Genomic DNA, 23,387 nt, shown 5'->3' with positions numbered 1-23,387 from the left:
AAGCAGGATGGGAAATCTTAGACCTGGGGGCCTAATATGCCCCCCCCGGCATCTATCTGACTCTTGGGACTCTCCCCAGGCTACACCCCACTCCCCAAGTCACATCCATCATTGGCCCTGCTCCATGTTGTTGTTGTTTAGTCGTTTAGTCGTGTCCGACTCTTCATGACCCCCTGGACCAGAGCACGCCAGGCACTCCTGTCTTCCACTGCCTCCCGCAGTTTGGTCAAACTCATGTTAGAAGCTTCAGGAACACTGTCCAGCCATCTCGTCCTCTGTCGTCCCCTTCTCCTTGTGCCTTCCATCTTTCCCAACATCAGGGTCTTTTCCAGGGAGTCTTCTCTTCTCATGAGGTGGCCAAAGTATTGGAGCCTCAGCTTCAGGATCTGGCCCTGCTCCATACCCTCCTATTTTTTGACATCAAAATATATTTATGTATCTTGGTGATTTCCCAGCCTTACATCTGTGATGGTCTAATTCTCTCTCTTCCCTGCTGCCTTTCCAACTTCTTAACCTTATTTATTTACCTAAATCCTATATTACAATCTCTCCTGTTTTCTTTCCATTGCTCATAAGTCAAAACCTGCTTGAGATTTTATTAGGCTGTATTGCATTCTTATATAGACTGAAAAGAGCCCCCATTCTTCCATATAGATTTCATCTTTCTGATTCCTTATTTTAGCAGCGGTCGTATCATAGCCAATGAGGTTAATGCAAGGTGTGATTATTGCTCATTGGAAACTGCTCCACGCCCTCCTTGAGTGTTTCTTCCCGGCTGGAATGTGTCCTCGAATTCTGATCATGCCTTTTGCTTGCCTAGATGGAGACTAGAGAGGAGGATGTAGAAATTGGCCTACTGTACAACAGTTAACATTATTGCTCCACCCACTTTGGCTTCTTGCCCCGCCTACCCCTGGCATGTGGCCCCTGGAAGGTAGCCCAGAAGGCAATGTGGCCCTCCGGCTGGAAAATGTTCTGCAAGAGAAGCAAGTGTTCTCGGCCACATTCCTGCTCTGTGCCGCTGTAGAATTCCCCGCCTTCCGTTTCTGTAATAAAACAGTCGCAGAGCAGTACGTTCCGTGGTAGCTGCTAAAGTGAAACCGCAATGAAAAATTAATGGAGAATGTACCTATAATATATAAGCAGTGTACATTATGATTTTACCAAGCTGTTGGCTGCTTTATTAACAGCTTCCAATATTTCACAGATGGAAATAGGGAGGTGTCTAGGACTCTTTCAGGGACCAGATCCAGCAGCTTGAGGCAGGGGTAACAACAACACAGTTATCTTTATTATATCCTGGGGCACATATATCAGAACTCTGCACAGACTCAGGGGCTCTTCTCTACAGTGGTGGCCTTGTACACTTAGAACTGTGAGGGAGGTAAACTGTTGATGGAGCCAGAGTCATGGACAGCAGAGACAACTAATTCCGGTTTTGTCCCCATGTTGTTCCCTGTTCAGTTCTCTACGGGGAGGAGGCAGGAGGACACTGACGGCCACAGCCACTGCCCTGGGCTGTTTGTAAAAGGGCAGGGAGGCAGGCAGTTTGGGTCTGGATGAGATCAGGCTGAGGTTGGCCAGGCAGTGCCAATCTGCTTTGCTGTATTGTTTCACAGGTGCCAGGGCTGTATTGAAAACTAGAAGCTGAGTGAAAAAGGCCCTCCCAGTTTTGCACATCCATTTGTAAAGGTAAAGGTAAAGGTACCCCTGCCCGTACAGGCCAGTCGTGTCCGACTCTGGGGTTGCGTGCCCATCTCGCTTAAGAGGCCGGGGGCCAGCACTGTCTGAAGACACTTCCGGGTCACGTGGCCAGGGTGACAAGCTGCATCTGGCGAGCCAGCGCAGCACATGGAAACGCCATTTACCTTCCCGCTAGTAAGCGGTCCCTATTTATCTACTTGCACCTGGGGGTGCTTTCGAACTGCTAGGTTGGCAGGCGCTGGGACCGAGCAACGGGAGCGCACCCCACCGCGGGGATTCAAACCGCTGACCTGACGATCGGTAAGTCCTAGGTGCTGAGGTTTTATCCACAGCGCCACCCGCATCCCACCTACATCCATTTGTAGCAGGCTGCAAAAGCTGTGTGTGTAAGAGAGAGAAAGAGAGAAGTGTTTTGGCTGTTTTGAGTGTGTGCATATCGAGGATTGTGGGGTGCAGAACTCGCTAGTGTTCCTCTAGTCTAGAGCTTGTGGCTACCATGTTTATTTTCCTAGAATGCCTGGAATGATGCACAGTGCAGCCTTCCTCAAACTGTCCCCATTCAGATGGTGTTGGACTCCAACTCCCATCAGCCCTAGGCAAGCTGATGAATGGTCGGTGATAATGGGAGTCAACATCAAACCGATATCTGGAGGGCATTCGGTTGGGGAAGGTCTTCAGCAGGTGCCAAAAAGACAACAGAGATGGTGCCTGCCTAATATTCAAGGGGAAGGAATTCCAAAGGGAAGGTCCCACAACACAAAAGGCCTGATTCCTACACAGACTTCCTGATGAGATAGTATTTGCAGGAGGCCCTCACCTGCAGAGCAAAGTGATCATTTGGGTATATAAGGGAGTACCTCTCAGATATCTTGGCCCCAGAGGTTCTCAAGCTGTAGCCCACAAACTTCATGCAGGTGGCCCACAGCCTATCTGTAGATATATTTTTTTATATAATAATATTTATTAAGGTTTTAAAGATACATCAAAAGAAAAAAAAGGAAACAACAACAAAAATATCAAGAAAAATAAAAACAATCAAACAACAAAAAAGAAAATACACAAAAATACAATAAACCTTCCATGACTTAACTTCATTTGCTTGTTTCTTTGACCTCCTCACACCTCCCTTTTTTGTATTCTGCTTCAATTAGCTATTCCAGCAAATCCTTTCCATCTTTCCCCAATTTTTATCCATTAATTTATCTTAACATAATATAATTTTACTTTTCCTCATTTCCTTCAACACTCTATTTAACTTAAGTCCTTTATGATGTTTATGCAAAAGTCACATAACTTCATTCCAGCCTCCTTCTAAACTTCCTCAATTTTGCTATGTTTCTGTAGATAAGCTTTAAATTTCTTCCAATCTCCTTCCACCGACTCTTCTCCCTGGTCCCGAATTCTGCCAGTCATTTCCGCCATTTCCATGAAGTCCATCACCTTCATCTGCCATTCTTCCCTGGTGGGTAGATCTTGCGTCTTCCAATATTTTGCGATCAGTATCCTTGCTGCTGTTGTGGCGTACATAAAGAAAGTTCTATCCTTCTTTGGCACCAATTGGCCGACCGTGCCCAGGAGAAAGGCCTCTGGTTTCTTCAGGAAGGTATATTTAAATACCTTTTTTATTTCATTATAGATCATTTCCCAGAAGGTCTTTAATCCTTGGGCATGTCCACCAAAGGTGAAAGAATGTACCTTCAGACTCTTTACATTTCCAGCATTTATTATCAGGCAAATGGTAAATTTTTGCAAGCTTGACTGGTGTCATGTACCACCTGTAAATCATTTTCATTATATTCTCTCTTAAGGCATTACATGCCGTAAATTTAATACCTGTGGTCCATAACTGTTCCCAGTCAGCCATCATAATATTATGTCCAACATCTTGTGCCCATTTAATCATAGCTGATTTCACAGTCTCATCCTGAGTGTTCCATTTCAACAGCAAGTTATACATTCTTGACAAATTCTTACTTTTGGAATCTAACAGCAGCATTTCCAGTTTTGATTTTTCCATCTAGCCTATCTGTAGATTTGAGGTGAAGATGGGGGATGGCACATCCATTACAAGGAATATTCGTATTGATTTTTAATTATATTTTTGTTGTTTCTTTTATTTCTTAGCTTGAAAGAAAGGAAGCTCCACTCTGCATTTAGTCTATAGATAGGTCAGAAACACTTTATGAAAGCATACAGGCACAGAGAGAAAACAGACTGATGCAGATCCCTCTGGCAGTTAAAGAGTTCTCTGAGAAGCCCTCTAATACAGCCAAAATTTATAGGCACCACAAGGCTCAGAACTATCTGCAACTTGCTGATTAGTAAAAAGGAGCTGAACAACACTAAAAGAAGAACACTTATCAGTTTAAAGGCTGTTTGTGGTTTCTACGGCTTCACGGGCATTTTCCAAGATCACTTTCACTTTTCGCCCCGTCAGTACCTACACAAATCCATTATGGGGGCCATCAGGTCAATTTTGGTCTTAAATTCCCCACTTTTGTGCTTTTAAGTCTTAGGAAAGTCTTAAATTCTTTCTCCCACGCTTTCTTCTTTTTCTTCCTTTTTGTGGTTGTTGGTAGTAGTCAATTACAGTTCTGTGTAATCATATAATCATGAATAGATGGCTTTGGTCAGCAACCTCAGTAAAGGCGGAATAATCATGTAAGCAAGCAAAATAATCCTATCACACCAATAGACCGCATCATGTGTTGTGGCTGGGAGATTACCTTTGTTGCACGGCAGGTGAGATCATAATTTGTGCATTAAGCTGCAATACAGTGAGCAGCTACAAAAGCATATATTTTTTAATATAGTCATTGCAGGACATGGGTCTTTGTTATAAAATCATCAATTTTGTGATTTTGGGAAGCAGAGCAGTTAATTCTAAAAATGTATTTCATGGCCAACCAGTTGAAGAATATAACATATTTTAATGTGGTCTGTCTTTGTTGATCAACTGGCCAATATATAGTATGATTCTGAATACTGGTTTCTACAATTATATATATATCCCTTATAATGGTTCCATTTGCCCAAGCATAACTAATCTTTGCTACAAGTAATGTTTCTCCAGCAAATCTTATAATGAACAGTTATGATTTCCCCTTCTTTTCCTATTCTTACACAACTTGGTGGTTCCCTACTCCCAACCCAATTCTTGGTCATCTCCCAGGTGCACTTATTACAAAACAGTTCAGTTTATCAGGTTTATCAGTTTATCAGGTTTCACAAAGAACTTGATGGACTACCCAATCCCACCGGCACCCTACCCATGGACCTGGGAAAATTTGGTATGTTGGTGCCCAAACTCCTTCTAATGGTCAATAGGTCTAGAAGGAACACTGCAAGCATCTGCCATCCAGAATATCTCCATGAATGGTGCCATGGCCACAGATCCTCTCGAGGTGTTCTTTAGAATCATAGGCTAATTCTGATGGAATATATCATCCCTGATGGATTTAAGTTGGTCATTGAGAAAAACCTGAACATCTGAGCAGGCCTGGTTCCAGCCATGACATTATGAGAAACTGGGTTGGCTAGGAGATCTCTGGTCATGGCACTGAGGGTAGATACAATATGTAGTTCCCCGAGGCCCACCTAGAGATGTGAGAGTTGCACACTGGTACTGAGGCCCATAGCTTTTTCCAAGTGGCCTAGCCTTTTGTTCCTCAACTGGCTTTCATAACCTTTGTAAGCTGCCAATGTGGTGTTTTCCCCATCCCATAAATGACCAGCCACGTCCTGTTTCTTTACAGGTTTATCTCAACCAGCAGCCTATGCTCGTTGTTCTGTTAGTCCAATGGCTGCACCCTTCATACAGCTAGGAAACTGGAAGGTGACTTAAGAAACAAGTGACATTCTTACTTGCTGTAGTTGTTTAGGAATGCATATCAACCCAGGAGCCTTGGACCTGGCCTGGTTGGAATGCAGCCTTCCATCATTCCTTACCAATGGCCATAGTGGCTGGGCTGATGGGAGTTGCAGTCCAAAATATATGGAGGGCACCAGGTTGGGGGAGACTGGTTTGGGTTCTCATTTGAGCTGAGGCCTTTGTCCAAGCAACTTCTGTTGCTCCTGGGAGTCTGCACTGGGACCTGACCCAGGTCCTGCCCTGTGTGGCCCTTCCTTGGTGGCTTGGAAGCTTGCATAGCTTGTGCTGGACTCTCATAGCAGCGCAGTCTCTGCTAGACTTTATTCAGAACCTTGAGGGCTCTCCCAGATTTGCCAGAACAGGGCAAAACCGATCTTCCCCATCTGTCTCTAGGAAACTATCCGGGCTCCTTCTAATCACATTGCTTATTAAAGTACAGGAAATTAAATCCTCACCAGCCTTTTTTACACATAGCGATTTGTCTTGCAGCAGCACAGGCAGGTCAGACCGGGTCCTCCTGTGCAGAATGCAGTATAAATTGGGAATGAAATAGCACTGCCTCTTCCAGAGATTTAACAACCTAAACAGGCAGAGTATGTATCTAGCAAGGCGAAAGGAGGAACAGAGAATATGTCTTGCACTTATCTGTGCTCCGGCCCGTTGCAAAAGTGATGAAATAGACTTGATTACTCGTATTCCTACCATGACATTGAACTCACCTGCCTTCTGAGGGAGGGGGGCGGAATCTAATTCCTTAAATCAGTGATGGGGGACTTGTGCACCCTCCCTGCCAAGCAGTCATTGGATTCCAATTCCAACTTGGAATCTCAATCTGAAACCACACTAGTGCAAGGCTGGGGAAACTGTGGCCCTCCACATGTTGTTGGACTACAACTGCCATCATCTTTGATCATTGGCCACATTGGCTGGGGCTTATGGGAGCTGGACTCCAACAATACCTAGTGGGTCACACGTTCCCCAGCCCTGCACTCGTTCTTAGATCACACCATAGAACCAGGCTGCATTCACAAAGCCGTTCGTTCCATTTTCCCAATGTTAATTCCCTCCCACCCCCTATTATATTTAAGTTTTCACATGGTGTAAAAGCTGCTTCCAGAAATATAGCAGACTCTAGAACAAGTTTAGCACTCGTTTCTGTTTTATTTGCTTCCAGCAAAAAGCCTGTTCACAAATCCACGTTGTTACCAAGTTGCTGATACAGGTGCTCTTGCACAAAATGATATCATGAATTAGAAGGTACGTCATGGACCATTGACCATGATGACTGGGGCTGATGGGACATGCAATTCAAAACATCAGGGGGGCACAAGGTTAAAGATAGCTGCATCATAACAAGATATAGTATAGTATAGTATAGTATAGTATAGTATAGTATAGTATAGTATAGTATGGTATGGTATGGTATGGTATGGTATGGTATGGTATGGTATGGTATGGTATAGTTTAGTATAGTATAGTATAGTATAGTATAGTATAGTATAGTATAGTATAGTATAGTATAGTATAGTAGCCAATGGGGTGTCCTCTAGATGTTATTGGGCTCCATCTCCCATAAGCCCCAACCAGTGTCCTCCAAATGTTTTTGGACTACAAGACCCATCATTCCTGTCCATTGCCCATGCTGGTTGGGGCTGATGAGGGTTGGATGCCAGCAACATCTAGAGGGCAACAAGTTGGCTACCCCGATACAGAACTTTGATCCAATCCAGCAGCACCGTTTGGCCTCCAGCACCATGGACAGTTCTTCAGCCTTTTCCCAATCTAAACAAAGATCCAGCTTCCCTCTTTTCGCTTGAGTAGAAGCCAAGCACACTCATGCCTTATTATAGCATGTGTGCCTGAGAAGGGGGATGCCTGAATCAGTAAGAGGCACTGAGTGCTCCAAAAAGGGGGGATGTGTGCCAACAAAATAGGGCCTGCATGAAAGAACTCATCATCTGAAGCCATCCTGGATGAGCTTTTCTTTTGCACCTCCCACCACATACCCCTTCAGGATTACTCATCTCTCGTGCCTAACCCTGCCAAGCACACACCGTGGTAGAAAAGCAAGGAAGCTGACTAAGGTATAAGCCGAGTTGCAGCCAGGGCTTAAATAAGGGAGGGAAGCATGGAATTATAGGAGGGCAGAACTAACAGAACTATACTAGGTCCATCTGAAAGTCCATCTAGTCCAGCATCCTTTTTCCAACAAGACTCAGCCATTGTGATGGCCTAGGACTCGGGCTCAGAACCAGAGGAGTCTCAGTCTGCACCGGAGCACTCAGTCCTTTGCCTCAGGCATCATTTGAACCAAGTCTGGGGCCTGATCCTGAAGAGTCCCAATCTTCACAGGTTCCCCTGCAACAAGCACCAGCTGGGCCGAGTCAGGGGCCTGAGCCTGCCCTGGCTCCAGGTGCGGGGATGACCTCTTGCCCTCTGCTGGGCAATCATGTGCAGCTGCTCCACTGCCAGTTGGGTCAGGAGAGGCTGAGGTGGCTTCTGGGGGTAGTAACCCACCGACATCTCCTGAGCTGCAGAGACTCAGGTCTGAAAGAAGGAGAGACCCGAGTACTCACAGAAGGAGTGCTCACCTTTGGGCGAAATAGGGAGGTGAGTCACCGGGGATCAGGACCGGCCGTTACCCCGACAAAGATAAAAGGTTGTTGGACACCATCCCAGGTTGCAGGAGCAACATTGCTGTATGCTAGATCCTGTACTTGTCCTTGCCTGGTTTCCTGCCTCATGTCCTGCCTTGGCCCTGTTCCTAGTGAAACCTCTGGATTCTGGTCCGGTCCTGGACCGCTTTTCACGGGTTACCCCCAGGCCCAGCACAGCCATATCCCTCCAGCAAGTTGCCAAGCAAGGCATAGTGACTACATAAAGAAGAAGGGCTATGGCTCAGGTGTAAAACACAGGTTTAGCATGCAAAAGGTCCCAGGTTCAATCCCCAACATCACCTGTCTAAATCCCTGAAGAGCTGCTGCCAGTCAGGTCGACAATGCTAATCTAGATGGGTCAATGATCTGGCTCAGTGTAAGGCAGCTTCTTGTATTCATTCCTCCTCTGTTTGCCTTCTCTCCAAAGCAGTTGACAATGAGAGATACACTGCAAATATCCATTGATACAGTATTTATTTGTTTGTTTTACATTTATTTATTTGGTTTCTCAAATTACAGTTTTACAATCACCTATCCAACATACAACATAAAGACGAGATTCCCTAGAATCTTCTGGACTTCCCTCCTCCCCTTTGTGGGTCCTATTGTTAATCATTTCCTCCTGCATCTTTTATAATAATCCCAATCTTCTACATCTCCATTATATACAAAATTCACCATTAAACTACAAGTGTTATTCCAATCCTACCAACAATTTTAACTGTTTACAATGGTTTTTAAGATAAATTATAATCTTCCCCCATTCTTTATTAAAATTTTGGTCTTCCTGATTTCGGATTCTTCTGGTCATTTTTGCCATTTCAGCAAAATACAGTCTTTAAACCAGGGATGAGGGACCATTGGCCCTCCAGATGTTGCTGGACTCCACTTCAGCTGAGCCTGCATAGTCAATAGTCAGGGATGATGAGGGTTGGAATTCAGTAATATCTGGAGGACCACAAGTTTCCCATCCCTGAGCAAAACAAACAAGCTGGCAATGAAACAGATGCTTCGGTTTAATACTCAAGAAATGAATTCAGCCTTAACTATTTGTGCTTGTTTCCCCATTTCATGGAAGGGTGGGGGGTCTGTGGCCATCCAGATGTTGCTAGGTGACAACTCCCACCATCCCTGATCATTGGTCATAGTGTCTGGGGCTGATGGGAGTTGGAGTCCAGATACATCTAGAGAGCCACAAATCCAGAACTTAGATCCATAGTTCAAGCATAGTCCCAAAAAGCCTATAGTATAACCAGTGCTAAGGGACGCGGGTGGCGCTGTGGGTTAAACCACAGAGCCTAGGGCTTGCCGATCAGAAGGTCGGCGGTTTAGGTCGGGTGAGCTCCTGTTGCTCGGTCCCTGCTCCTGCCAACCTAGCAGTTCAAAAGGACGTCAAAGTGCAAGTAGATAAATAGGTATCACTGTGGCGGGAAGGTAAACAGCATTTCCGTGTGCTGCTCTGGTTTGCCAGAAGCGGCTTAGTCATGCTGACCACATGACCAAGAAGCTGTACGCCGGCTCCCTCAGCAAGTAAGGCGAGATGAGCGCCGCAGCCCCAGAGTCGGCCACGACTGGACCTAATGGTCAGGGGCCCTTTACCTTACTTTAACTACTTGTGCTTGTTTCCCCATTTCATGGAAGGGTGGGGGGTCTGTGGCCATCCAGATGTTGCTAGGTGACAACTCCCTTCATCCCTGATCATTGGTCATAGTCCGAATACATCTAGAGAGCCATAGATCCAGAACTTAGATCCATAGTTCAAGCAGTTCTCAAAAGGCCTATAGTATAACCAGTGCTACTTTTCTAGAAAAAAGAGGTGCTGGAACTCACCATGAACACCTGCCTCCTTCTCTTAGAACGGCAATGGCGCTGACCTGAGAGGTGTTTACAGAGTTTCCAGCTGTAAAAAAGCCCTGAGTACAACCACTAGAATAGTACAGTATTGTAGAGCAGCCTAACTGGCGTAAAAGATGGGCAGCACAAAGCAATGGGGGAACTAGAATGCTTTGTCTATGGAGGAAAATTAGATAGAAGAATAAATTGAGTTGTGTTTTTTTTCCTTTGAAAGGTCACGGTAAGATTGAGAAAGATGACATTATGGCAAAAGGTTTGTTAGCAAGCAGTTACAAAGAACCTAGGAAATGAGAGGCATATAATTAAATGATAATGGAAAAGAGACCTGGGTGCTAATTGATCAGAACAAAAAAAAAAGGAATATGATGTGATATTCAGTAAAGAGGTCAACTCTAAATTTGTCAGTAAAGCCTGTATACATTGTTACTACGATGGTATTTATTAACACCTGCTCAGCTGGATAAGATCTATTCAGATATGAGGTTCAGGTGCTGGACGTTTCTAGCTATGAATGGGCATCTGGTTCATATATGGTTGGATTGCCAAAAACCTATTTATTTAAGTATTTATTTACTGACTGCTCTATACCCAGAGGTCTCAGGGCAGTTCACAGAACAAAATCAAAATATATAAATATAATTATAATATATAAATATTATTCCTGGGGACAAAGCATAGATAAAGGTAAAAGGTAAAGGTACCCCTGCCCGTACGGGCCAGTCTTGACAGACTCTAGGGTTGTGCGCCCATCTCACTCAAGAGGCCGGGGGCCAGCGCTGTCTGGAGACACTTCCGGGTCACGTGGCCAGCGTGACAAAGCTGCATCTGGCGAGCCAGCGCAGCACACGGAAACGCCGTTTACCTTCCCGCTAGTAAGCGGTCCCTATTTATCTACTTGCACCCGGGGGTGCTTTCGAACTGCTAGGTTGGCAGGCGCTGGGACCGAGCAGCGGGAGCGCACCCCGCCGCGGGGATTCGAACCGCCAATCTTTCGATCGGCAAGCCCTAGGCGCTGAGGCTTTTACCCACAGCGCCACGTGCGTCCCGTAAAGCGTAGATATAATGGTGCAAATCACAGGGTGCAAATTAAGGGTGTGCTCACTTTAACTGTAGACCACAGTGAAGTTCTCCCCTGGTGCATTTCATGGCTCTTCTCACTCAACACACAAATACACCCCAAGCTGCTCACATCAGCACGGCTTCATTAGTCTCAGATTCACTGCTGTCTGTGTACACACCAAGCAGCATTGATGGGGCAGGGATGTCTTCACACCTTGGCTGGAGATGAATTAGGAACACCTTAAGGACTCTGATCGGCATGAAGCTGGCTTGAGAAAGAACACATCCAGCAGTGGTATTTTATGGCAAAGTTATGTATAGGGTGCATATGCATTTTAGAGAACATCATCTAAACACAGATTAAAAGTCCAGCCTTGGAAAAGCAGTGGAGTGCACAGTAGATGGAAGTTTGAACACAGCTGAAATCCCATGTTAATTAATTGGATTGGGGTGGAGATTTCAAATGGGCTAAAATCCCTAATATGAAACAACAGAATTAATGACAGAAAGACAGATAGGCAGACATATAAATGGACAAATAAATTCCTCACTGTATGGGAATAGCTAATGAAGATGCTGGAACTGGCAGAAATGGGCAAACTTAATGTAACTCGTACATAGGAGAAAGGGCAGCTTTCAAAAGAATATGTACATTGAGAGAAGCACGTGTGCTTTATAAATGGCTAGAATGAACATTATGGACATGTAAGACCTGAAAAGAGAGTATTCTTGTAAAATGAAGAACTAAGAGAGCTTACAAGTCAAAGAAGTACACCGACTGAAGATACAATAAGATAATTAATGGTGCTGTTACCAGGAACGGGGAGCTAGTATATTTGCTTTCTGCCATAAAAGTAGATCTAAAAGGGACTCAGTGAAATGTACAGGCAGTTGATTTAACAAGACACTTTTAAGTTACTGTCACTGCATTTCATATTGCGCAAGCACAGAGACACACATGCACACACACCTCTCTACCTGGGACGCTCAGTGGCATCTTATGAAGGCCAATAGGATAATTGACTTTTCAAAGAGGATTAGTCAGATCCATGGAGGACAAGCAATCACCCTTGGCTGGTTATTAGCTTGCCAGGGTGTTCAGAAGATTCAGCCTCATGCCAAACAAGTCCCTAAATCTCCCACGATTGCAAACTAGAAGTGATGGCTGAGGGATAGCTAATTGCCCTGTAGTTTCCTAGTCACTTTCTCCTTGAGCGTCTGAACTGCCCGGTGCAGGAGAGCAATGCTACAACTACACGGATGAACTTCAGACTCGCTCTCCTTGAGTGCAGTGTCAGCACTGACCAGTGATGGATGTGTATAATGAAAACATAATGCATAATGATTACAAGAGGAAGCAAATAGACGGGGCTGGAATATTTGTGTGACCTTTCATGGGACATACATAGGAAGTTGCCTCGTGCTGAGTCATATCCTTGGGCCTTTTAGTTCAGTATTGTCTACAACAGGCATAGGCAAACTCGGCCCTCCAAATGTTTTGGGACTACAACTCCCATCATCCCTAGCTAACAGGACCAGTGGTCAGGGATGATGGGAGTTGTAGTCCCAAAACATCTGGAGGGCAGAGTTTGCCTATGCCTGGTCTACAATGACAGCCAGCAGCTCTCCAGGGTTTCAGATGGGGTCTCTCTCATGTCTACCTGGGCTTTGAACCTGAGACTTTCAACATGCAAAGCAGATTCTCTACCACTAAGCTGTGGATCTTCAAGATAGCTATCACACTGACTATATCCTATGGTACCCATGCATTTACTGGTGGCACAGTCTGTCATGTGCAGTCCGGTGTCCTGTTGGGTCAGAAGAAAGGTCCATCTGGTTGATAGCCTCATCATCTATGAATGTCTCTAAACCTCTTTCAAGTCATCCAAGTAACTGATGACTCCCCCAACCCACCCACAATTTGCATTGTGTTTCATCTGCATTGTGCTTCATGATTGTTGTTGTTGGTGTTCTCAAATGTCCAATATTTCCTAGGCATACTTGAAGATGGTGGGGATTGAACTGGGACCTTGTGCATGCAAGGAAGTTGGTCTGTTGCTAAGCTACAACCCTTCCCCTAGTGCTGGTGCCCTGGAGCTGGCATAGTTAATGCCATCCCATAGGGAGGGGCGGGGGAAAGGGCAAACAAAACTTGCAAGAGGAAGGTTGGTATTCATGGCAAGCAACACAAAACCGCCATTCAGTGAATTTATTTACGTATCAGTGTACACTGTGCTGCACATAATCAAATTAAGAATTCTTCCGCAAAGGGTGCACAATCTACAATAATGAATGTGAACAAGACAATAACGCTTCATAGTTTAAAATGCACAACTCGCATGCCATTACGTCAGGTATACAACAACTGCCACACCCAACCAGAACCAGAGTGCATCACAGCGTAGGGTCAACAGAGATTCCTCGGCTGATTCGTGATCAAGACTTCTTGCACCTCTGAGCGGTGGCTCCCATAAATACCTGAGAGGGAACAATCGCAAGCTCAGAACATAGGCTGAAGTCTCTCAGGTGTTTCCCTTCTCTCTCACGCCAGCCCTCTCCTCCAGGAAGCTTTCAACCTCCACCTTGTCAGAGCTTTGCGTGCTAACTCTTCATATGAGGCCTATAATGTGCTCTGACTGGGAACGTTATTTGATTTAAATTCCCCCTGATTGCATGTTCAATTAATTGCATAACCATACCCTCTGCATAAGAGCAAGCGGGGGGGGGGGAACCCTGCATAAATTTCATCTACTGCGCTCCTCTTTTTCATCTTGTAAGCAATACACACTTTTTAAAAGCAAAAATCAAAGAAATGAACTATTGGGAGCCAGTCACTGTCTGTTGAAAGCTATTAATGTCCTGATGCATTTCTTCTTCTGTTGTCTCAAAATGTATCAAGTGCTTTCATGAATAGCTAAGTTTAGTCTTTGCCAGCCTGGTGCCCTCTGTTACCAAAGCACCCCAATCTCCAAGCACCGCAAGATTCTAGGGATTCCAGCCACTTCTTCAGGGTTTGGTTTCCTTGGAATGAGGGACAGTGGAGACTTGGTATCTTTAGGATACAGTGGTACCTCGGGTTACAGATGCTTCAGGTTACGGACTCCGCTAACCCAGAAGTATTACCTCGGGGTAAGAACTTTGCTTCAGGATGAGAACAGAAATCAAGCGTCAGCAGCGCAGCATCAGCAGGAGGCCCCATTAGCTAAAGTGGTACCTCAGGTTAAGAATAGTTTCAGGTTAAGAACAGACCTCTAGAGCGAATTAAGTTCTTAACCCGAGGTACCACTGTATACGGTTTATTTACACATATATACAACCTGAGCCTAGTGACACGGGTGGCGCTGTGGTTTAAACCACTAAGCCTAGGACTTGCTCATCAGAAGGTCGATGGTTCAAATCCCTGAGACGGGGTGAGCTCCCATTGCTCAGTCCCTGCTCCTGCCAACCTAGCAGTTTGAAAGCACAAAGTGCAAGTGGATAAATAGGTACCGCTCGGGCAGGAAGGTAAACGGCGTTTCCATGCGCTGCTCTGGTTCGCCAGAAGTAGCTTAGTGATGCTGGCCACATGACCCGGAAGCTGTAAGCCGGCTCCCTCGGCCAATAAAGCGAGATGAGCGCCGCAAGCCCAGAGTCGGTCATGACAGGACCTAATGGTCAGGGGTCCCTTTACCTTTACCTGCCAGGTGAGGGAGGGGGCCTACCCTTCTGTCTTTCATTATAGTCTTTAGGACCATTAACTCACAAAGAAACTACCCCACTAGTTCAACAAACGGTTCCTCCATTAGAGTTTTAACCCTTGCTGGATCCGGGATCCCAGGGATTAGAAGGGACTCAGACATCATACAGACTGACACCCTCCCCAAAAAACTCTCACAGCCCCTCCATAGGTTTGGACTACAATTCCCATCAGCCCCCACTGGCTGTGATGGCTGGGGCAGATGAGAGCCGTTGTCTAAAACACATTTTTATTATTGTTATTGACTTATTTACTGTACAATATTTATAGCCTGTTATTCGTTGAATGTTTTCAGTCGCAGAGCAGGTTAAAGAGTAATGCAAATAAACAGAGAAAAACAAGAGACAAAAATTACAAAATAACATAAATAGCAATTCTGCCGTAAGGGAAAGAAGCAAAACCACAATAGCAAAAATTAATATTTCAAGTTTAACCGAATGCCTGGGGGGAACCAAACGAGACATTCAAACAGGTCTTTCCGCACATATGGCAGCCCACTGCCTCCCTCTATGTCTCTAACCCAAAGAGGGCCTTTCTCCATGCCAGCAGATTCTCACGCCTTGGCTTTTGGGTAACTTAACTCCTTTCACCTCCCCCTTACTCTCCAACCAATCCAGGCTCTCAACCCAAGTAGAGTGGCAGGATCATTGCCCACAAACATAGTCCAACCCCCTGCAATGCAGGAATCTCTCTCCGCTCGTCCACAGCAGCAACAGAACAAAAAGCATACTGGAAAGATAAAGAGAGTGCCAATGAGCCACAACCAGTGTTTCTTTCCCCTTCCCAGTCCTGAGGAAGCTCACGGGCTCCAAGATCCATTAGGCTGTTAGGCAGAGACCTGCAGATAGATTTGCTGGGCGCTCCCTTCCCTCTTCTCCTTTGCCAGCTGGCGCAAACAGCTTTCTGGGTCCTCCAGGTCCATATGGGGTTGTATTCAGCTAACTTTTGCTCACAGCAGACCCACTGGATTGGATAGACCCAAGTTACTTATGTGCATTAATCTCAATGGGTCTACAACCCAGATGAGACACCAGGTTGACAAAAGCTGACCAAGTGCTTAACCATTGCATTCATCCGTTGCATCTTCCAGAGCATGTCAGACTTGCCCCTCTGCTATTTCATGGCAATCCCCCCTGGGGCAGTTGCAGCCTGTGGCTTTGCTGCAATGTGAAAAGCATTGAACATGACTCTCGGACTGCATGCATGCTCACGATCTTCCTTGGGGGGGGGGATATGAGGATGCTCAAAAAGGAATTACTCACAGTCAAATGGCATTTGCTCAGGGTATACTTGAGGCAATTGTTAAAAGCCTTATTCCTCTCCCAGAAGTGATCAGCTCTGCTTGGCTTGGCAGATAAGCATCCCCATCTACTGGGCATTTGAAGGAATGCAACCAGAAGCCACCCCAAGGGCTACTGACTTGTGGTGGTCATGGTGGTGGTTTGCATAAGTGTAATGTTTATGGTGGGGTGAGGAAGGGAAGGGAAACGGCAGTTGCTTTACTGATGCTCCAAGAGTCGCTTGCATGCTTGGTTGGAAATCCAATTGAAGTTCTCCATGATATACGCCTGCGTTTCCCAGCCGGGCATCAGCCAGATGTTTTGGATTACAACTGCCTTAGGGCTAGCGGAAGTTGTAGTCCAAAATATCTGGAGGGCACCAAGTTGGGGAAGGCTGCCATATACCATGGAGAACATTGATCACGTTGACCAGCACTGAGGAATGCTGATGTATGGAACTTTGCCGCCTAAACGGTATTTTAATTGTGTGGCCTTCGTTAGGTTGCGAGTTTTGAGGCAGGAACTTGTTTCTTTCAACTGGTTGTTATCAATGTCTGGTTCTGTGGTAATTAAATGGCAGTAACAGCAGTATTTTATGAGCTCCAACAAGGAGCGCAGTGGTGTGCTTAGGCACTTTTTAGTGCACAGAAAAGGCAAGTATGAGGCAGCATGATAGACATTTATACAATTATGCATGACATGGAGAAAGTTGATGGAGAAAAGTTTTTTCTCCTGTTTTCATGACACTAGAATTCAGGGACATCCAAGAAGCTGAATGTTGGAAGATTGAGGACGGATCAACGAAAGTACGTCACTCAGTGCATAGATAAACTATGGAACTCGCTCCTGCAGGACTGATGGCATTAAAAGACAGGTGGCTTGAAGACTGGTCAAATTCGTGGAGGAAAGGGCTATTGATGGGCACTGACCCATATCGCTGGCATTGTAATATCATGCTAGCTTGAAATACAACACTGAGGGACAGTCTATACCTCGCCTTAATGTGGATCGCTCATCCTTGTAGCATTCTCCTCCAAATACTGTCTCCTCCTCTCTAAATCTTGAGGTTCTCTATGCTTTGAAAAATCCTAATAAGACAGCTACATCAATTGCATAGGGAATCTCCATATTTAGGGATTCCCTGGAGTCAGAAGATCCCTTCCTCTTGTGCGTGGGTGGTGCTGTTTTGGCTACATAAGTAACAACACTCACTGCCTGAACATTGTAAATAGCAGGAATGGTACAACACCCATGTTGGAGGCGTGATAATATCACACTGGTATAGAATACCGAAAAACAACAACAACCAACCACCAAGTTACGCCTGCTTGTAACACGACAGATCTATGCAATTAGAAGCATCTCAAAGAATTGCACGTGGGATATTAATTCCCCAGAGTAGGTGGTGCCTGATAACACACACAGGGACAAAGCATGTAAAAAATAAATCGTTGGAATACACAAACCCACATTGAGGAAAGTACCGGTAGGTACAAGCAATAAGATATTTCATCATTCTCAGAGTGTGGGTAGATATACATAAAATCAAGAGCCAGCATGAGTTGTCTCACTGTATGTAGGAATACAGAAAGCTGCCTTTATACAGAGTCAGACTGTGGATCCATCCATCTTGTAGGGACGCGGGTAGCGCTGTGGTCTAAACCACTGAGCCTCTTGGGCTTGCCGATCAGAAGGTTGGCGGTTCAAATCCCTGCAATGGGGTGAGCTCCCATTGCTCTGTCCCAGCTCCTGCCAACCTAGTAGTTCGAAAGCACGCCAGTGCAAGTAGATAAATAGGTACCGCTGCGGAGGGAAGGTAAATGGCATTTCCATGCGCTCTGGTTTCCATCATGGTGTTCTGTTGTGCCAGAAGCAGTTTAGTCATGCTAGTCACATGGCCTGGAAAGCTATCTGTGGACAATTGAGACAGGTTAGAGATTCTGCTGATTTACTGCCCACCTTACTGCAGTTGCATAGCATGGGGGGGGCAGGCACAGGGCTCCAAAATTTCAACACTCGGTGCTGCCTTAACACAGCTGCACCCTTCCATTGCTGGACTCCGTTGAAAATAGCTTATCCATACAAACCAGAAAGTGACCTCTCCAGACAATGGAACGATTCTTCTTTTCTTATTTCTGTGGCTGAGATCACCTGGGTGACCTTAGGAGGTGAACGCACTTGTGTACTCCCTCCATTTCCCTCCCCACCCCACTCTGCCTGGCCCCGGGCCCTGACAACCCACGCTACACCACTGCCTTGTTACCCTGCCCATGGGGCTGTCCCAACATACCATCTGCCCAATTCATGTTAGGAGTGAAGGTGGCAAAGAAGGCATACTTTGCCACCTCCATTGCATCCTCATTGTGGTGTCCAGCAGAGCTCTTCTGGTTAGTCTAGGGTTTTAAAGTCTGGCCCAAAGGAGGGGACAGAATGGAATGCTCTTCCCAAAGAGGCTCACATGGCACCATCATTACAGATCTTCAGCTGCCTGGCAAAATAAAGAAATAATCCTCCTCTCCCAGGCCTTTAGCTAATTAAACAATTTACGACCTTTTATAGTGTGGTGGGTATATCTTTTTATTTGTTTTGATTTTTTGTGCTTTTATATTGTAAACCATCCTGTGATCCTGGGATGGTGGGCAGTATAGAAATTTAATAACTAAACCATGAGTAGGCAAACTAAGACTCGGGGGCCAGATGCGGCCCAATCGCCTTCTCAATCTGGCCCACGGACAGTCCAGGAATCAGCATGTTTTTGCATGAGTAGAATGTGCACTTTTATTTAAAATGCATCTCTGGGTTATTTGTGGGGCATAGGAACTGGTTCATTTTTCTCTCTCCAAAATATAGTCCAGACCCTCACAAGGTCTGAGGGACAGTGGACCGGCCCCCTGCTGAAAAAGTTTGCTGACCCCTGAACTAAACCATAATAAGCTCAGCCTTTCCTCTTCAGTTGCCAGACATACCTTCCACTGCTAAAGGTTATCCCTTCCTGCTTTTCATTTCTCCCTCTCTCTCCCATGCTTCTGATGAGCTGTTTGTCTTTTCAGGTTGATTGAAAATGCTATTTGTACTATTATACCTTTTTTTATTTTAAAAAGTCACAGCACCTTTTCTTTAAAAAAAACAGCAACAACAAAACAAACCTCCAGTTGTTTGTCTCTTGTCTGCCCCAGGGAGAGAAAAGAAAGGAGCAGAACTCAGCAGCAGAACTCATGCTTTGCATGAGAAATCATCAAGATTCTATCCCTGGCTTCCCTAAGGGGAGCTGGGAGAGAGCGCCATCTCAAACCCTGAAGATCTACCTCTGCTCCTTGCGAATAACATTGAGTTAGATGGGCAAATTGTCTAACTTATGAGCAGGGCTCTTCCCGATGTCACAGAAACCCAGGCCCCACCCTCACTATGCATTTAAAGAAGTATCATCCCACTTAAAACAGTTGGGGCACACACACCCCCAGGCAACTTGGGAAGTATAGCCTGTTAAGAGGATACTGGGAGTTGTTATGAGACACACACACACACCGTTCCCATCCCAGAGCTACAGTTCCCAGAATTCCCTGGGAAGAGACATTGATTGTTAAACCACTCCGGGTATTGTAGACCTACAGTTCTCATGGGGCTGTTTAAGGAAGCAGTGGCAGTTTAAAGTGGTACGATACTGCTTTAAATATATAGTGCAGACGGGCTCCCAGTTAATCAGCGCTTTGCATGGCCTCTTCTGTTTCAGACTGTCCCAGTGAAAAAGGTGGGATTATAAATGCAACTAACCAATCAATTTATGTTACGATGCTATGTAAATACTTTTGGGAATCAATCAGTCAATGGAATTATGACAATGGATTCCAAATAACCTTCTTACAAATACTGTAATAGGTTAAGACAGTGCTTTTTTTCTAAAAAGGTATTTAGGGGTACTCTCATTTTCCGACTCATATTGAAATACTGCCCCTCAATGAGGCCAAATGTAGATTCACAAAATGTTTAGGAGTATTTCTACCCCTGCATCCCCTCCCTAAAAAGCACTGGGTTAAGATCTGGTGAAGTACAACAATAACCTTGTAAAGTATACAGTTTTGGGTCCCCCAGCCCACCCCTTTTATTTTTCCTTCTACACGGGTTCTGTTTTTCTTTTTCTCTCTTTTATTTACGTCTCACCATGTTTAGTGCAGGGACATGGTTGGCGCTGTCGGTTAAACCACAGAGCCTAGGAATTGCCGATCAGAAGGTCGCGGTTCGAATCCCCGCGACGGGGTGAGCTCCCGTTGCTCAGTCCCTGCTCCTGCCAACCTAGCAGTTCGAAAGCACATCAAAGTACAAGTAGATAAATAGGTACCACTCCGGTGGGAAGGTAAACGGCGTTTCCCTGCACTGCTCTGGTTTGCCAGAAGCGGCTTAGTCATGCTGGCCACATGACCCGGAAGCTGTACGCCGGCTCCCTCGGCCAATAAAGCAAGATGAGTGCCGCAACCCCAGAGTCGTCCGCAACTGGACCTAATAGTCAGGGGTCCCTTTACCTTTACCTATGTTTAGTGCACCTATAGCTGTGCACTTTTTGAACTTTCAATAAAGATGTTAACAAAAATAAAAATCAGTCAATGGAATTAGGGCCTCGAAATGCTGAAGAAGCTGGCGGTGGTGACCCAATCTCCTGGCAGCCGCTTCCTAACCCCTCTCCCTCTCTTTCTCCCCAAGGTGGTGAGCCAGATTGACAAGCTGACTGCGGACTTTGAGTTTGAACTGGAGCCGGACGACTGGACCACAGCCACCGTGAGCAGCACATCCAGCAGCGAGAAGGGAGGTGGGATGTTTGACCTCGGGCACCTCGATTTCATGACCTCAGATATCCTCTCCGACAGCTGGGAGTTCTGCTCCTTCCTGGAAGCCTCCACCCCATCCGATTCGGGCGACGGCTCAGAGCAGCAACAAGGGCGCCAGCCTGACTACCGGCTGATGAATGGCGGGGTGCTGACCCCCAATGGACCCCGGGTGGAGACCCCAGACTCTTCCAGCGAGGAGGCCTTCAGCTCTGCTCTAAGCCACAAAGCCCAGCACCAGAGGACACCTGGGACACGGGAACGAGTGCGGTTCAGTGACAAAGTCCTCTATCACGCCCTGTGTTGCGACGACGACGAGGAAGCAGACAATGTCCCACCTCCCGAGGACCCTCCCGAGGAGCTGAGCGAGATGACACTCAAGGCGGCGCCCGCCGTCAAGGCAGCACTGCGGCGGTCGCCTCACCTGAGTAGCGCTCAGCAGCGGAAGCTAACACGGAACAGCAGCACCCAAACGGTGTCAGACAAAAGCACGCAAACGGTGCTGCCCTACGTCTCGGGGAAACAGAAAGCGAAAAGCAAGAACTGAGCACCAGCTGGGCAGGGTTTTGGGGAGAGGGGAAAGCTGCAGATATATATAAATCTCTCTATATATTTAAGTCAATAAATGATAATGATATGATTACAAAAAAAAATATGGTGGCAGGATATCATCGTGAACTACCTAACCATTAATGTTGAGACTCAGGGATTTTTTTGAAAAAAAAGATCTGTTTTATTTATTGAATGGCTCCCCTTTTTTGCAGCTCAGTAAATGTGTGGTGCTTATACACAAATATCAAACACAAACACACACACACACACATACACCTCTTTTTAGGATGCAGGTGCTTTTTGGCTTTCTTGAAAGAGCTCCGAAAATATGCCCCAGAAGATCAGCCAGGTTTCTCTGGACAGAGTGATTGGCAAGCACTCTCTCCCAAAAGATCTTGGGAAACAAGTCTGATCTCAAGAGGCTGGAGAAAGCTGGTGATGGGCAGGTGATATGGAAGGAATTTAGGCTCCCTGTTTTCATACAATGTGAAGCCACGACAAGCTGATGACTCTGTTGCTCTGACCTGCCTTGTGAATCCTCCAGCATCTGTTGATATTAAGGCTGCATACAAACTGTACATTGAAGGTACATGGCTTTCTGCTCAGGATCTTGGGAACTGCAGTTTACCCCTCACATAGCTCAACAAACTGCAATTCCCAGGATGATATGGGGGAAGCTATTGATATAGATATTCAACAAAGTTTTACTCAGAGTAGAACCACTGAAATCAGGTCTAGTCTGAGCAAAGTGCAGTTGCATACCATCTGTGCTTTTAATGTATGGCATGTACACATCCTAAGACTCTCTCAACTTACAGGTTTGTGAGTTTCTTCCACTATAAATGCTAAAGGAAGCCCTCTCAGACTCCACAGCCCACATTTTGGCTAGCTTGCTCCACTATCATCTTGGAAAGCCAGGAAGATAATGAGAAAGTGCATGCAATTTTTTTCTTCTTTTTCATATTCCTCTCCCCATCCATTCCACCAAAGGGCTTGGCTTTCCTTTGCGTTTTTAAATTTTTATTAACTTTTTGAATTTTACACTTCAATTTGAACATCTTCTGTTATACCATATATCCATCAACTTCCCTTCCTCCTCTTCCAAGGTTCATTTAACTTATCCACCATTCCTGCATATTTTGCTATATCCATCCGATTCTATTTCCCTATCTTACGTTACTTCAATATATATCATTCTGCAGAATTTAACTTTAATGCTGCCAACATTTCCAACTATACACAATTGTTTTCAAAATATTCGACAAAATTTTTCCACTCCTCTTTAAATAGCTTTCCTTACCCCACCTCCATTGCACATTTTATCTTCACACCAAGCCTGTGAGGTAATTTAAGCTGAGGGGTTGCAGGTGGCCCAAGGTCGCCCTGTGACCTTCACACTATTTTGCTGCAACGTGCTCTCTGGGCAGGGCTGCCCTTGAAGACAACTCAGAAACTTCAGCTGGTCCAAAATGCAATGGCCAGATTATTGGCTGTTGGCCAAGCTTTCATTTAAAGTTTGTGCAGCAGTACCTCAGGATGCGAATGGGATCCGTTCCAGAGCCCCGTTTGCATCCTGAAGCGAATGCAACCAGCGACTGCATGTCTGCGCATGCACGAGTCGCGATTTGCTGCTTCCGCACATGCATGTGACGTCATTTTGACCATCTGCGTGTGCAGGAGAGGCTAAACCCAGAAGTAACGCGTTCCATTACTTCTGGGTCACCGTGGAGCGCAACCCGAAAGCGCTCAACCTGAAGTGTATTCAACCCAAGGTATGACTGTATAACCCATTTGAAAACTGTTTGCCAATTCAATATGCTTGTGTTAGTATTTAAAGCCATAAACAACTTAAAGTCA

At 45.6% G+C, this 23,387-nt stretch overlaps 1 protein-coding gene across 1 annotated transcript in view; it reads left to right on the top strand.

The window, feature by feature from the left end:
* The window catches only part of INSYN1 (inhibitory synaptic factor 1), a 132,564-nt gene extending 109,516 nt beyond the window's left edge, over window positions 1-23,048 (top strand). Inside the window, exon 3 of the mRNA XM_053364835.1 lies at window positions 20,857-23,048. Within this exon, the coding sequence (XP_053220810.1) occupies window positions 20,857-21,525 (669 nt within the window). The 3' untranslated portion in view covers window positions 21,526-23,048. The remainder of the gene's footprint in view (window positions 1-20,856) is intronic.
* The last annotated feature ends 339 nt before the right edge of the window (window positions 23,049-23,387 follow it).

Source organism: Podarcis raffonei, chromosome 14 (assembly GCF_027172205.1).
Source record: "Podarcis raffonei isolate rPodRaf1 chromosome 14, rPodRaf1.pri, whole genome shotgun sequence".
In the NCBI taxonomy this organism is placed as follows: domain Eukaryota; kingdom Metazoa; phylum Chordata; class Lepidosauria; order Squamata; family Lacertidae; genus Podarcis; species Podarcis raffonei.
The sequence above is the reverse complement of the archived record's forward strand: the minus strand, read 5'-3'. Positions and strand labels throughout refer to the sequence as shown.